Source organism: Daucus carota, chromosome 3 (genome assembly GCF_001625215.2).
Source record: "Daucus carota subsp. sativus chromosome 3, DH1 v3.0, whole genome shotgun sequence".
Lineage (NCBI taxonomy): Eukaryota > Viridiplantae > Streptophyta > Magnoliopsida > Apiales > Apiaceae > Daucus > Daucus carota.
In genome coordinates this window covers 54,777,534-54,793,430 of record NC_030383.2, presented here as the reverse complement: position 1 = coordinate 54,793,430, position 15,897 = coordinate 54,777,534, and the positions used below count along the sequence as shown (strand labels likewise).

General features: G+C 34.8%; 3 protein-coding genes across 3 annotated transcripts; 2 read left to right on the top strand and 1 right to left on the bottom strand.

Moving 5' to 3' along the window:
- Positions 1-895: 895 nt before the first annotated feature.
- Positions 896-2,625, top strand: LOC108215377 (nematode resistance protein-like HSPRO2). Its single transcript, XM_017387871.2, has one exon. The coding sequence runs from the start codon at positions 1,051-1,053 to the stop codon at positions 2,431-2,433; it is 1,383 nt and encodes a 460-aa protein (XP_017243360.1). The 5' UTR covers positions 896-1,050; the 3' UTR covers positions 2,434-2,625.
- Positions 2,626-6,190: 3,565 nt separating this feature from the next.
- Positions 6,191-8,299, top strand: LOC108215469 (uncharacterized). Its single transcript, XM_017387985.2, has 2 exons — positions 6,191-7,602; positions 7,901-8,299. Exons 1-2 carry the CDS (start codon positions 6,338-6,340, stop codon positions 8,151-8,153), a joined length of 1,518 nt encoding a protein of 505 aa, XP_017243474.1. The 5' UTR covers positions 6,191-6,337; the 3' UTR covers positions 8,154-8,299.
- A 231-nt stretch (positions 8,300-8,530) lies between these two features.
- On the bottom strand, positions 8,531-13,388 carry LOC108215470 (glycosylinositol phosphorylceramide mannosyl transferase 1). The gene is made up of 5 exons (XM_017387986.2): positions 13,000-13,388; positions 10,362-10,758; positions 9,335-9,498; positions 9,141-9,211; positions 8,531-8,961 (listed from the first exon to the last, which is right to left on the bottom strand). Exons 1-5 carry the CDS (start codon positions 13,200-13,202, stop codon positions 8,801-8,803), a joined length of 996 nt encoding a protein of 331 aa, XP_017243475.1. The 5' UTR covers positions 13,203-13,388; the 3' UTR covers positions 8,531-8,800.
- Positions 13,389-15,897: the final 2,509 nt, after the last annotated feature.

Here is a 15,897-nt window from a genome sequence, read left to right as displayed (position 1 = left end):
CTGTATACAAGTATATTATTCTTTTACGTCGAAAAAATTATCAATATTTTCGAAATTTAATAACCTGTTTGTATTTATATGCACTGATGTATAACTTAAAATTTTATATATCATATTGTTCAAAAAAGTTTTGGGACAAAATTTCAGTAAATTAGCACTACTCATTTTAATTATAATTTATTAATGTCTATGGAATACACGGCTTTGGATAATTGGATATCGTCTGAACTGATAAAAAAGAAAAAAAATTAGGTGAAACAACTTTTCCGAAGATATATGTATTTAGAGGTCTGTGGCAGGAAAGAAAATGACTAAAAAGAAGCATGTACCAAATTTATTAGACAAGATTTTAGAGGCTCATTCTAGATAAAATGGTAGTCAAATGTGCGGAAAACACGGCACGATTAGTCCTCGAAATCGGATAGATCACAATCCAGTTTAAGAACCGGTCTTTGGAAATTCTTCTACTATATACAGTAATAATATACAAATCCAAAATTAATTCCGATAATAATATTTTATTAAAATATTTATTCTTTTAAGTACAAATAAAAGATTCTTGTATTAGATTCACATAGTTTTTATAATAAGATTTTTCTGAAATTTCTTGAAAGTCAAAAATTCATTCAAAAATTAACAAATTTTTTAGATTTATTTGTGGGTACATTTAATTTAGCTAAATATAAAACTATATAATATTATTAATAGTTTTGAACACAAAACGGTATACGAAGATGACTTTTGTGCCAGTCCTCCCAGCGTGTTAGGCTTATATCCGCAATTGGATAAGCTTCACCAATTTATATAATTTTAAATTTAAATTCAAAAATGAAATTCCCACGTCAACAACTTTCATTTACATTTCTCCACACGCCTTTGCTCATCTCTTCAATTTCAAAACATCAACTCACCCACCTATATATACACCTCTCTGTCTCTCTCTCCCTTTGCAAAACACAACAGCTTTAGCTGTTTAATTCTTCCTTTCTCTCTCTAAACTTCTTTCAAACTATACACACAATCTTCTTGTATCTATATTTCTCACAGAAAATGCTCAATATTGACTGCAAATCAAACATGATCACTTCAAACACTCCTAACAAATCTCCCAGGGTTTCGAATAAGCTCTCCGGTTTAGCTCCGCCGCCGCCGGTTCTCGCCACCGACGTAGCTCCGGCGAACGATGCTGATTGTGCGGCGTACGAGCAGTATATTCGGTTACCGGAGCTGAAGAAGCTGTGGAGTGTTCGAGAATTCGCCGGTTGGGTGAATGAACCGGTGATGAAACCGGCTTTATCGGCTTTGGAGATCACTTTCCGGTTCGTGTCGACCGTTATGTCTGATCCGAGGCCGTACACGAATCGAAGAGAGTGGACACGCCGACTCGAATCACTCGGAACGAGTCAGCTCCAAATCATAGCTCTGTTATGTGAAGACGAAGAAAACAGTTCGAGTCGCGGCAAAGCGCCTATCACGGATTTGAGCTCCGATGGAGCCGCTTTGTCGCGCGAAAATAGCTCCGCGGAGGTATGGAAACTCCGCGGAGAAACAACAGTAGTGAGCCGAGGCAGCGAGGTGAGCTTGCTGCCTCGGCTTGCTACGTGGCAAAAAACAGAAGATATTGCCGAGAAATTTGTGTACTCAATTGAATGCGAAATGAGGAATTGTCCGTACACATTAGGGTTAGGCGAGCCGAATTTGAGCGGAAAGCCGACTCTGGATTATGATCTCATCTGCAAGCCGGTACAGCTTCATGCTCTGAAACGGAGTCATTTGAATATCGAAAATTCGGAGAATCAATCTCTCTACACGATTTACCAAATTCTGGAGTCGTGGATTGATGTTTCAAATGAGCTTCTGAAACGGATTGGATCACAATTAGATAACGGAGAACTAAAATCCGCTTTAAATGATTGCTGGATTGTCGAAAGAATATGGAAGTTGTTAGCGGAGATTGAAGATCTTCACTTACTCATGGATCCTGATGACTTCCTGAGACTAAAAACTCAGCTGATGATCAAGTCCGAAGCCTTTTGTTTTCGATCTCGTGGTCTCGTTGAGATTACGAAGCTTTCCAAGGATCTGAAGCATAAAGTCCCGCAGATTTTGGGCGTAGAGGTGGATCCAACAGGAGGACCTGCTATTCAGGAAGCCGCGATGAAGTTGTACCAGAAGACGGGGGAATCAGGATTGGAACGGATACATTTGCTCCAGGCATTGCAGGGAATCGAATCGGCGTTGAAGCGGTTTTATTATTCGTATAAACAAGTAATTGTGAACGTTATGGGGAGCTTGCAGGCCACAGGGAAGTTCGTGTATGCTGATTCGGCGGACTTGCTCGGACAGATCTACTTGGAACCGACTTATTTCCCGAGTTTGGATGCAGCGAAGACGTTTTTGGGGGAGTATTGGCTTACTCACGGGAAGAAATGAGTCGAGAGTCGGGTTGGTCGGGTTACAAGCACGAGCCTAGCTCCGTTCAATTACATTGAATTCAGTTAATTTTGTTTAGAACTATCGTTACATCGTAGAATTATTTAATTTAATCTGGTGTTATTGTTGTTTTACAGAAAGGGAGCTGGTTATTCGATTGATACATGTATGGTAACTTAAATTTTTGACGAATTTGAAAGTTGGTCCAATCTTATCCATGTAGTAGGAGACTGTTTGTTTAGTTGATTCCGACAAAAGTAAGCTCGTTCACAAGTCACCGCGTCTTATGTTTACAAGTCAATGTTGTTGAATATAGACTGAAATTTTAAACACAGATTATTTTAATGACAAGAGGGGAGTCGGTTCAAATAGTGATGTTTACGTGTTAATGAACTGGTTGGCGACCATAATCACGTCATTAGAAATTTGAATGAACTTTGGTTGGTCAATTTTTTACATTCTAAATAGTACTACAATTTTTTGTTAGAAAGAAGAATTTAGAAACAACTTAACATTGTAGTCAATAGAAGCCGTTTGGTAAAATTTATATTTTCTGAGAATTTGCATCCGAAAAATATATATTTAATAATTTTAAGATATGTATTAAGTAGTTATTTATTGTTAGAAAACAAGTATTTATTTTCAAAAATACACATATGAATATAAATTATTAGATAAATAAGTTAAATAAATAGCCAGTTATTCTGTTTGAGAATACGAATATAGTACTAATAACTTTTTAATATTTATTGAGGACATATCTATAAATATTTTTAGAAATTAATAAATATATATATATATTTATATATTATATCATAAAATAAATTATTATTGTTGATAAATAGGTTAAATCAATAAGCCACGTATTCTGCTTTGGTGGAAGTAGAGATGGTTTAAAATAAGCAGGCACTACTGAAAATGGCGTGTACCTTATTCTCAAATTAGGGTTTTGAGAGTCGACTCCCAAAATTAGCTGTCACTTCGCTCTCCCATCTTCTCCACTATTTGCCTATTTTTTGTTTTTCAATAAAATCGAGTGTTGCTTAAACCTCGAAGATTCCAATCGAGTTTTATTTTCAGATCTGTTTCGGATTTGAGTTTGGACTTGATTGTTTTCTGAATAAATCGGATCTTTTGAAATCAAAGGTCCGATTGTGTTTTTCTGTCTCGCCTTTTGGCGTGTGTTGATTTAGTACCCAATTTCTGGGTGTTATATTTGTGGTTGTTATGTCTTCCTGCATTATCAATGAGAATGATTGGGATGGAATTTTGGGAGATCTGGTTTATCGCATCATTAATACTTTGGGCATGTCTATAGCTGGCTCCCGGCACGTAGATAGCTGGGGTATGCTTGGAACGGTGGTGATCGCATGTGCTCACCTTTCACAAATTATAGTTGTTCATTATTCGAGGATTCTTGTTCCTCATTGCTTAGTTTTTACAACTGAGTCGTCTGAACACCGCAACAGCCATAAAGCTATTGTGAAGGTCAATTGTGAAGCTACCATTTTCGGGATTGATGTAGGCTGGATTACTCGAGAAGCCTTTGTATTCATTTTCAATTTCAAGAATCATTGGATTCATTGTGTTAAGCAGTCTGGAAACAATGCGGCTATTTGTTTAGCTCGTTTTATTGTTTATTAACCTGATTGCATTGTCAGTTGAGGATTTGTCCCGACTAGACTTGTTTTAATTTAATGGAGTGAATTTGCATTTTGTCAAAAAAATAAGCAGGCACTATCGGTCATGTGTGAATGCAAAATAAGATGGGCTGCTGCACCCCAAGTTTGAGCTGTATGTTTCGTCTACGTGTTGACTTTGGGTTAGTGCTTTATCTAATATCGGGGCTGCGTAGTCTTCAAGACCAACGAAAAGCATCGGTTCCAATAAAATATCATGTTCGACTTGATGGAAAGCAGTGATTTTATCGATAAAAAGCTCAGCAAGTACTGGTCATGTTTAGTAGCGTGTCGACATCGTCGTGTTATGCAACGACTACTGTGCTCAGATTTATCGTTTATCTTATTCTCTTACTTTGAAGGATGGAGATGCGTGCGGCCCATCTCCGCTTTTATGGAAAGATATACATTCGGCCCAACCAAGATATATATTCTGACAAGATGGACTTGTAGTCGTTGGTGGTAGTCATTTTAAGGCTCACTTTAAGTGGTCTCAAATCTTAGCACGGTCCGGAATATACGAGCACCTCCAAAGCTTTTAATTGACTTTTAAATATTATGCGGTGTTTGGCACAGGTTTATAAGTCTGGCTTCTAGAATTATAAATTAGAAGCACTTATTTGTAGCGTTTGTGTAATAAGTCAAGAGGTATTTATAAAAAACTACAAATGTTAGCTTTCGTCTCACGGCTTCTACTTATTTTCCAAACACTTTTATCACTTATAAGTCTTAACTTGCTTCCAACTTCTACTTCATTTTTTTACTTTAAGCAAGAAGCACTTGTTTTAAACCCACCCAAACGGCCCTTATATCAAATATATAATTTTAAGAAAATTAATATATATTTTAGATTCTAACAATGTTTTGTGTATACCTTATTTGGTTTTTATGTTTATTAATATAGAAATAAATAATATGAAGAAAATGATGAATTTTTACTATAAAAAATTAAGTTAAGAATCATGTTTAGGCTCCTAATATGTATTCTTGATATAAGTTATTTGACTCACGATTATAATCAACTATGTCTTGGATTTTATTATTTTTATGCTATAAATGTATTATGATAAAATTATGTAATATCTTAGTAAATTTAACGCTAAATTGAAGCAGACTCAATCCAATTATATCATAATCTAAATTTTATCCATATCTGTTAAGATTAATTTGATAATTCAAATTGCAACTTATCATTATCGAATCGCAAAATCTGGATTCCAAATTTGAAATTTATAATGTATCCCTGTTTAACACTCGAATTTAAATTATTTAATCAACTCAAATTGGAGAAGCCTGGCTCTCGACCATATGTCTGTCTATTAAAGTGTGTATGTAAAAGCGTTTAGAAATTAGAAGTGTTGCTAGTTAGATTTTCACTAAAAAGAAGATTAGTGAACATGAATAACGTTAATTACAGAAAATCAATGATTACTAAGCAGAATCTCGGTGAACAGTTACTATTTACAGTAACATCGAAATGCGTGCTACACATGTGACAACAAGATATGGATGAATAATAAACCTCCACGTGTAAACTACAAGGAGCAAGCACGTGTCAAACAAAGCTAGCCAAAGGGCACATGACTCGCAACTGAAACAAAAAAAACTGAACAACAGTGACTAGTCTTGTGCATGCACATCCCTTGAACAACTCTTCATCATCCAACTCTTCCCCTTCATTACATGATTCTTACACCTCTCAACTACCTCCATTTCTTCAATTATTCTCCTGCCCTTTCAACTTTCATGCTTTCTTTCTCTAATCAAGATTTTTTCGCATCAAGAGAGGAACCATCATATTCACTCGCCTGGGTAAAATTTCGATTTTTACATAATCTCTGCTATTTCTTGAATATGTCATCTGAATATATGGGTATTTAAAGATTTTTTTTAAAGGAACTGGCCCATATTTTTTTTATATATCTTTGTGTCACATCTGTGTGTTATATCTGCAATTTTGGTGTGAAATGGTAGTGAAAGTTGGCCATATAATTTGAAATTTAGCCTTTTCATCTGTATATCACATGTTTGATCTGAATTATTGAACCAAAAACAAGTTTAGGACTTTCAGCTTACCTTGCAAGAGCCAATCACAAGTCAACAAGTACCTTAAAGTGTGTCTTTATACACGGGCAATCTGTTATTATTTGACTGATTCTCTTGTTTATTTTGCACTATAAATCAGTACTTGTTTCCCCTTTGGTTTAGCAAGTTCTACTCCAAATATGAGATTTAAGCTTGTGGCATGTCAATGGTCACATAATGTACTTCCTCAGTCTTTTACTTCTCAAATGCCCAGCTCAAGTAGGATAAGTTCATCAATTTTGTCTTCTAGTACTAAGATACCTCAAGAGTTTAGGTTGTTCAGGGGACCTGTTACAAGAGGTGGAACGATTAGACGTTCGTGTAGTGCCAACCTAGATGATGTATCCGATGAATTTTCTTCAGAGTATATTAAGGAGTTAGCCCAGAGTTTCGAGTTATCTTGTGATGGTGTTATTGATGAAGAAAATAGCAAGACTAATCCTATTTGTACACTCTCTGAGTCGAATTTCTTAATAAGCGAACATAGGAGGAGCGAGTATACTGAAACTGGGACCTTTTCGCGATTGAAGCTTGATTACCTAGAGCCTCTAAGGTTAGGAATAAGACCCAGCCCACCAATTTGGCCTGAGAGAGAAGAGGTTTTGCGTGCCAGCATAGAGAGAAAGGTGAACAGCATGGAGATTCCTTTGTCACTTCGGATGATTAAGAAGAAGCAGCAGAGGCACGGGGGTTTTGGGGATACAGGAAAACTTTATTCTTGTTCGTTTCAGAAGGCATTCTCTTCCATGGAATTCATCATTATTGAGCTTCAAAGCTGTGCATTACAAATACGAGAAGTGCTTTGTGATGAAGATTTAGAAGGGATTATAGCCAAGGTACAGCGCGACATGCATGTATCATTCTTGTGGTTGTTTCAGCAAGTGTTTTCAAGGACACCAGACCTGATGATTAATGTGATGGTGCTTCTTTCAAATTTCGGTGTATATGCCACTGCACATAACATTGGTAGTGAAGCGCCTCTGATCACGGGACCATTACATGAGAGCACAACGGAGGCACTGTCTATGAAACAGCACAATTTTATTAGTATTGATGATAACAGACGATTGAGTAGATCAGTACCATCATTTGACTACCCAAGTGATGTTCCTGATGATGAAATTTCTCAGGAACTTGACAGTGTAGAGGAACTAAAATTGTGGAACTCTATGGTGGATGAAGCAAAAGAGATGCAAGTGGCTGGTCTGGAAGACATTGTTTCTGATCATGACGAGTTGCAATGGTTTGTATCGCCTGTAACAGTGGAGATTGAACCAGACGATAAGATGGACTATTTTAAAACTGATCTGTTATATCAGATGGGTTTATCTCGAGATCCTGACAACTCACTTCTTCTTTGCAATTATGCCCAATTTCTTCACCTGGTTGCCCATGATTATGACAGGTAAATTTATCGAAAGTTATGGTTTCATTTGATTATGAATGATGTTATGTTATGATATATAGTTGGTGGTTATTTTGTTGCGCTGATTTTTAATAATTAAATAAGGATTGAATTTGTTGATGAAAGTATATATTACTGATATGGTCTGGCAGAGAAAACATGACAATCGACACCAAGATAAATTGCTAAATTATAAATGTAAGAAGTTATTGACTGTTGCAATGATTTGTACTGATATTACTCAGAAGAGTTTGTGCACTATTTTTATCGGTAACCTAAAGTTGGAGGTTTTTTACAGGGCTGAGGAGTGCTTCAAACGCGCAATACAAGTAGAACCACCGGATGCAGAATCCATGAGCCACTATGCCAATTTCTTGTGGAAAGTGAGAAAGGACTTGTGGGGAGCAGAAGAGAAATACATACAAGCCATGGCAGCTGAACCAGACAATTCGTATCATGCATCCAGATATGCCAATTTCTTATGGAACACCGGTGGTGAAGAAACATGTTTTCCGCTTGATACATCTCAGAATAACAGCAAGGCCTTGTAAAGAAGTGATTCTCTTCATGACCCCTGAGCATCTTGCTCAAGAACAGCACATATTCACCATATCTGGCACTGTTAGGGGCATAGCTTGAAGAGCAGGCAAGTGTACTGATAAGTGAATTTTGAAATAGTTGCTTACGATTTTGTAGAGGATTGAAGAAAATAAAGCCATTAAGATGAGAAAATGGCTATGATCAAGCAACTCTTCCCTTGATGTTGAGGAGAGAAGAAATAATTCACATATAATATGGTGTCCATGTCCAATTTAGTTGGGTCGATGCAGGTTATCTAAGAAGTCAAAAGAGACATTGTGTACAATGTACTTTAACTTCAAACTGAATATCTTCGGAAATACAATAGTACTGCCCTGCTCTACTTACGTTACTACAAAAAGGAAATGCCTTATTTGGTCAAAATTTTGGGCTCAAGTGATTGTTACAAATACAAATTACAAACAAGTTGGATTGTTAAGTAACTTGAGTTGTTAACCTGTCACAATATATATGTAGTCGTTTACAAGTATGGCATTATATCATACAAGCTATATCCTATAGCATCAAAAATTATAGCAGTTAGGGACTAATGGAAGTTTATAATATCCTGCGGAAGAGTGGAAATTGCACAAGTCAAAAAGGATGAATAATTTCTCCATCACCAAAACCAGGAGTCACGGCTATCAATGGCTTTTACAGACGTTGATATCAAAGGCATCCGTCCGTATTCAGCCACAAACCTATTAACACATTCCGTCCTCTTTTCGGTGTGACCACCCAAGCTACTGATACCAGTTGACCCGATTTCATTAATTTTACCTACAATAAACACCATAATAATAATAATGATGTGCTGTCCTCAATGACATGTAATTAAGGCTTGCGTTGACATGAATTTATGGACTGATTCTTAGTAACAGAGGATGGCAATAACTCACAAAAAGTATCAACCAAATGTATTACAGTAATAGTATAAGGCTAACTTGAAGGTTCGTTACCTTTAACCCAAATGGGAGGTGCACCTGTTACGTTTGCAACGAGGAATGACATCGCAATATCTTCGCAATTCCTGGTCCATCCAATCAGGAAAAACGATACATAATAGGCTTCTTTGAGGTTGATTTGCAAGTTATAAACATAATAATGAATAAAGAACTAGGTAGATAATAGGACTTATGAAGCAGAAAAAAACCTGTTTTTGGTGGTGTATTCTCTTATTGATGCTGGCATGTTGTTAGTATACATACTAAGATACTTTTTGTGGAAAAAGGCTGCCTTGGAGAGTACCATACTGTATCTACCCGTCCACCAGACAGACCACCACCCTCCATAAATGAACTGATTTGTATTACCTTTCTGTACAAAGTGGATATTGAACAAATTTAATGATAACGGATCCAGTTATAGAAGACAGAGAAATTCCAAGAAACAGTAATACTACAAATGCTTAAGCTTGCCATATCAGATCTAGACATGCATGCAAAAATTTAGATAGATAATAAGTTAATAACCCCATTAGATGGTAAATCATACGGAAGTATTAGTTAGAGAAAGATTATCAGCAAGGAGATGAAGATTATTTGTCGACTTGTCTAACAGGATGGGTATTCAAACAATTTCAGCAACAGTTCCACTTATTCCACATGCAATATTTTACGGAATGAACTGTACTAGGAACCTGATTAGAGCCTTCAAGTTTGCTCCATCTAATGAGAATAACATTAATATGGACATAATGGTTCAATTCAAGACTTAAATACTGAAAGATATCTGGAAGGTCAATTTTTTTATACTACATACTTCATTTATTGAAAAATATCAAAGGCAAATGCTAGAGAAGTGGAAAATAAATTGATTAATTAAATGAATACGAAAAAAATTGACCACTACATTATTAGTTATTACAGAAGAACGGAACCTAGAATGTAGCCTTATAAACGGAGTCGTCAATAAATTTCTCATAGAAAATGTAAATTAGTCTAATATCTTGCATCAATCAGATTTTATCAGGCAAAGGAGTAAAACAATGTAGTGCTTTGTGTACATCCAATATTATAGCATGTTACCACCGACTCAATTAGTTTTTTTATTATGTAAAAACCAGAAAGCACAAGTTACTAGACAGATTACCAATGGATGTATTACAACTCTCTATCCAAAAAAGTCAAAAACTGATCAGGAAAAAGGGAGATATGTTTAAAAATGCATAAAAATCATACCGATTGATCCACCCAATGAATACGTGGAACAAAGCCGACCATTGCGTCTGGTGCACTTCGCCATACACTAAAAGCAAGTTCTACTGAAGAGCATGGAAATATTATATCATCATCAATAGAGAAGACAGCGTCCAACTTCAGATCCCTGACTTCTTTAAATCTATTGTTTAAACTGTCTTCCTTATTTATATCAAATTTTAGTTCAATTTGCCGCCCATTAATAGCCTTTGACTGTACAACATGGTTTAAAAATTGTGTGAGTGATTCCGAAGGAGCATCAGGTTCACTCCAGACAATATGTATTGAATCAAGCCCGGGGCATGACGTATAGTGAGAGATAGACCGCTTCAGTAGATCATTTCTCTTCCATGTGTTTATAAGTAGAGCATATCCTTTCCTGTACAAGACACTAATATTGTCACGATCTAGAAAGTTGATATTTTACTTGTATAAACAAGGAAAAAAATGATTAAAATGTTTGGATCTTTAATAAGAAAAGCAAGTATACGTTTAGTGCTTAGATACAGTTGATTTTTCGTAATTAACACAACCAGACAAGACTTAATAAGTAGAGATTTATTCTGGAAAAGCATTAACATTCTTATAGAGGGTCATATATTCAGGAATATAAATAAACCACATACAGTATATGATTGCAATATTTACAATTCAATCTTTAAAGAGTATGCAAGATTCAAAGTTTGCATTTTTTGTGATTACTATTGAGACTTAGCAGTAGTCTATTGAAGTGATATTGGCTTAACTAAATGAAATTTTACCCTGGTAATATCTTGACCAATAATAACTTTAAATTTTAGTACAGGTGTAACAAAAGATTAAAAAAAAAAAGGTGGCAAAGATATGTATTATGCACGGACCACAGGTGCATTCTGGCCAAAATAAACAGAACTTAGCTAAAATTAACAGAGTAACTCTAAAATTTGACATAACCTAATACACATAAAACCTTACAAAACATTCGACTCTTTTATACTAGTCCATTACTGTTTCTACATTACACATTATCTCAGGCTCGCACTCGCCGGGTTGTGACTTGTGAGGGTGGATGAGAGTAAAACTCTAACAAACACTACACTCTTTTCAAACTTGTCCATGCATAACTGTATAAGAGTAATATTTCTACATAACATATTTTATGGTCACCTTCGCTCTGGTGTAAGGTTGTGAGGGTAAGGGAGAAGAATTCAAATCACATGACTGCTTATTAATCTACCTGTAAAAATACTCCATGTTTTCTCCTCTTTTCATTTTCAATTTGCATTTGTAATGTTTATTAAAAAATATAGAAAAACGGAAAACCTAAAGTTGTTGTGCATAATATACAAACATGTAATTGTAGAGACTAGAGACCAAATCAGATGTCAGCCTAGATGATATAATTGAGTAATATCAAACTTATTAATATTCTCATATGGTAAATCTTGATGAATCATAAAGACATGCCCCTCAAAGAGAAATAGCCAGTTGGATATATGCGTGATATAAAACGCAAACATACAGCCAAAAAAAAAAATGCCATTATACTGGTCAAAAAAGTGACTTTAAGCAAGTCCAACATTGTCCTAGTGTTTTCCCCATAAATATTTTAAAATAAAGAGTCCTAGTGATTTAGGATCACTAATTTGTATATCAACTCCAACATAAATCCCTATATATATTCCTCATTATTATTATTATTATTATATATTTGAACTAGTAAAGAGAAAGTAATGGGGACCAAAAATGTAGGAAGTATAAAATAGTATGGGGGATCAAAGGAGTAGAAAGGGGAAATGAATTTTTTATTTGAAAAAAGAAAATAGGGGATGACTAGTGGTTACCTAAAAATAGGGAATGGCTAGTGAATTTGAGGATATCCTGGTGATTTAGGAAATCATTAGGATACCGTTGGAGCACCATTCATGTCGCATTCCCTATATTTGAGTTTAGGAGCTCATCTAAGGAAGCTGTTGGACTTGCTCCAAGATGCCATTGATATTACTACCCCTACAACGAGCCATATATCAGTTCGCTATTCATTCACTGATAACTCACACTTAATATGAAGTTAAAAATTTTGGTGCCGTATCACACTATATTTATGGTGAGACTGTTTCTCCAATATAACTCGAGGCCTGATGTATTTAATGTGTCGGACACTGCCAGGTTAATACTCAGTACAACATCAGCATTTCTTCATGCCTCACCACGCTTAAAATCAAACGTCAACAATATACATCAGTATATGCGGCAACAAGTCCAAAAGCCAGGAATCGACGACCAAAAATAATAGTCTACATCGACAATTTATATTATCCTACCACTTATTCGATAAAAAATAGTTCCGCTTTGATTGCCACTCTGTGGATATCTTTATAAGATTCAATTGCAATTTCTGAGACCACAAGTAGAATCCTACTATTTTATTTTATCTCCAATAGAACAACACACAAGTTAGTTCTATATAAAACAGTAACAGAAACATTAGAAACTTCTAGCAGCGAAACTCATTCTCAATAAAACAGCAATTTACAAATATACAGAAATTTATGCTAACAGAGAAATAAATTGAGCATTTAAAAACCATAAATTCAAGCAAAAAATATCCACGTAAGCATACTATTACTATTATTATTACCTAGAAGCGTCGTAGTAATCAGGAGATAAATCCTCATGTTCCCAACCGAGAAACGACGGCGTTTTGCTAGCTAATACGAAGAACAAGAAGAGAGTTAAGCAACAGAATAGAAGAGTGATCCTGGACGATCTAACGGCTGAGATTGCCGCTATGCGGAGCCTTTGAGTCATCCGACGGCTGTGAACGTTTGTCCTCGGCAACATCACCGGTGGACTCCAACACCACCGCCGGTTCAAATCGGGTCGGGGTGTGGCCGCGTGGAGGTGATTCAATTAGCGAGTTGACTCGGTAAAAATAAGGCACCGATTTATGTCATTGTTTGCGCAAGGTTTTTTTTACAGTATAAATGAGAACTGCTGATGAGGAATTATCCTATTCTATTTTCTTTTTACTCGAATAAGAATGATATAAATATCATAATTTAAATCATAGGAATCAAAAATATTATTTTTATCATATTTAGAATGAGTAATACTTCCCTCATCCCAAATTAGATGAACTAGTTGACTTTGAGCATGTAATTTAAGGTGCATTGACCGTCTAGTTCTGAAATTTATTTTTTAATTTTTCTTTTGTAAACGAAAATTTCATTGCTAAATTTTTATTTGTAAATATAAAATTTTAAAAATAAGTAATGTAACTATGCGGTCAATGAATTTTAAAATACGTGGCCGAAGTCAACAAACTCATCCAACGGGAGTATCAATTTTATCGATGTTGCAAACCACAACAAGAACGGGACTCTATACTATAGAGGGTGAATACGAGTAATACTCTCTCTTCTCACGAAACCCAAGCCTCCACTCTTTCTTCTTTTTTTGGCCGTTGTTAGAGATTTTATTGATGAAAAGCTCTGAATCAGTTTATTTTACTTGATTTGTTCTCGTTTTCTCAATACTATTCCCTACCGGATCCGTTTCCAAGATTTTAGGTATACTCGATTTTCAAGATTTTGATCTGGTGATAAATGAGTCAATGACGAGTTAAGCGACTGCAATTCAATTTTAGCCGTAGCCGTGATTACATTTATTTATATTTGATAAGTTAAGGATCGTGTGAATTGACCCCACGACAATGGTATGAGTTTAAAATCTTATTTTAATACTTTTAAATGTATTTGTCTTATATGTCCTTTGTAATTGGTTATATTTTTAGTTATTAAATTTTATGATTCGTTTTATAACTAAATTTATAAGACCAGTTGTTTCTTTGATTTTAATTATTGTGCCCCTTTTGAGGGAGTGCCATAGTAGATGGCTTTTTCATCGTGTGTTGCGAACTTGCGATTGTGTTTGTCGTTTATTAACAATTAGTTGAGAAGCCGCGCGTTGCGGCGGTCTATAAAAATTATATTAATAATTCAATATTAATATTTGTATAATAAAATAATTTTGTGGCTGTCAATAAAACGTATATTAATGTTTCAAAATTAATATTTGTAGGATAAAATAAATTTAAATTATAAAAATCTTGATGTAATACCAATACTAATATATAAAATTGCAAAATTGGACTATAATTCATGGTGAAAAAATGAAAATAAATTTATACACGTAATTAACAATTTAAAGCATGACAAATCTTAATTTTATTTGTTTTTTTTTAAAGTAATCATGTTCTTACATTTTCACCTTCCTCTAGTTTTTTGGGATTGATTGTGCACAAAAACATCTAGCTTAAATCTATGAGATAGCGGTCTATAACTACCTTTCCTTGTAACAACCTTTATATTTTAATACCGTATAAACAACCTTTACTTAAAAGTTGCTTGAACGGAGCAAACAGATAATGCATGAATAATTTTTTCATGTATACAAAGTAAATCATATAAAAATTAACAAACATGTCCGATGAACAAAACAAATATTATAAAAGAATAACCAACAAACATACGTCACTAATAGTTAATTTATTGATATCAACCATCAATATCATGTCAAGACTATATTCTTTTTTCGTGTTTGGATTTGTCGACTCCAATATAGCGGTCTATAACTACCTTTGCTTGCAACAACTTTTATTTTTTTAATACTGTATAAATAGCATTCACTTATCGTTGCAGAAGAACGGCACCTCCGAGCGAGAAATCGAGCAAGAAAACTATCACCAGAGAGAGGTAGGGTTGTGGTATTGAGAGAGAGAGGAGGTTGTGTTTATTTGATCCAAAACCCTACAATCTCTAGGAGTATTTATAGGTGCAGAGAAACTTGTGTGCTACTCTTTCCCATAATTAAATAATCTGAAACAAAATCAGATTAAAACTTTCAAGCTACTATATTCCATAAATAATTTGAAACAAAATCAAATTCTGAAACTTACTTCTAATATACCCGAAACTAAAAAAGGTGATCCTAATTTTTGATATTTTTCCATCCAAAAATTCCAGAAAATTAGAAAAATAGAACAAAGCGACGTGAGAGGCGCCATTTACACACCCCTCGCTTCTCCTTTAAAAATTGAGCAAGACAACTATCATGAGAGAGAGGTAGATTTGTGGTATTGAGAGAGAGGATGTTGTGTTTAGATGATCCAAAACTCTACGATTTACAGGGGTATTTATAGGTGCAGAGAGATTTGTGTGCTATTTTTTCTCATAATTAAATAATCTGAAACAAAATCAGATTAAAACTTTCAAACTACTATATTCCATAAACAATTTGTCTTTCCCACAATTAAATAATCTGAAACAAAATCAGATTAAATATACCCGAAACTAAAAAAGGTAGTTCTAATTTTTGATATTTTTCATCCAAAAATTTCAGAAAATTAGAATAATAGAACGGAGCGATGTGAGAGGCGCCACCTACACGCCCCTCGCTTCTCCTTTATATAAGTATATTGATGATTGTGTCATTTTAGATGACTTTGTTTCGGTGCCTGGCATAATCTTTCGTGCTT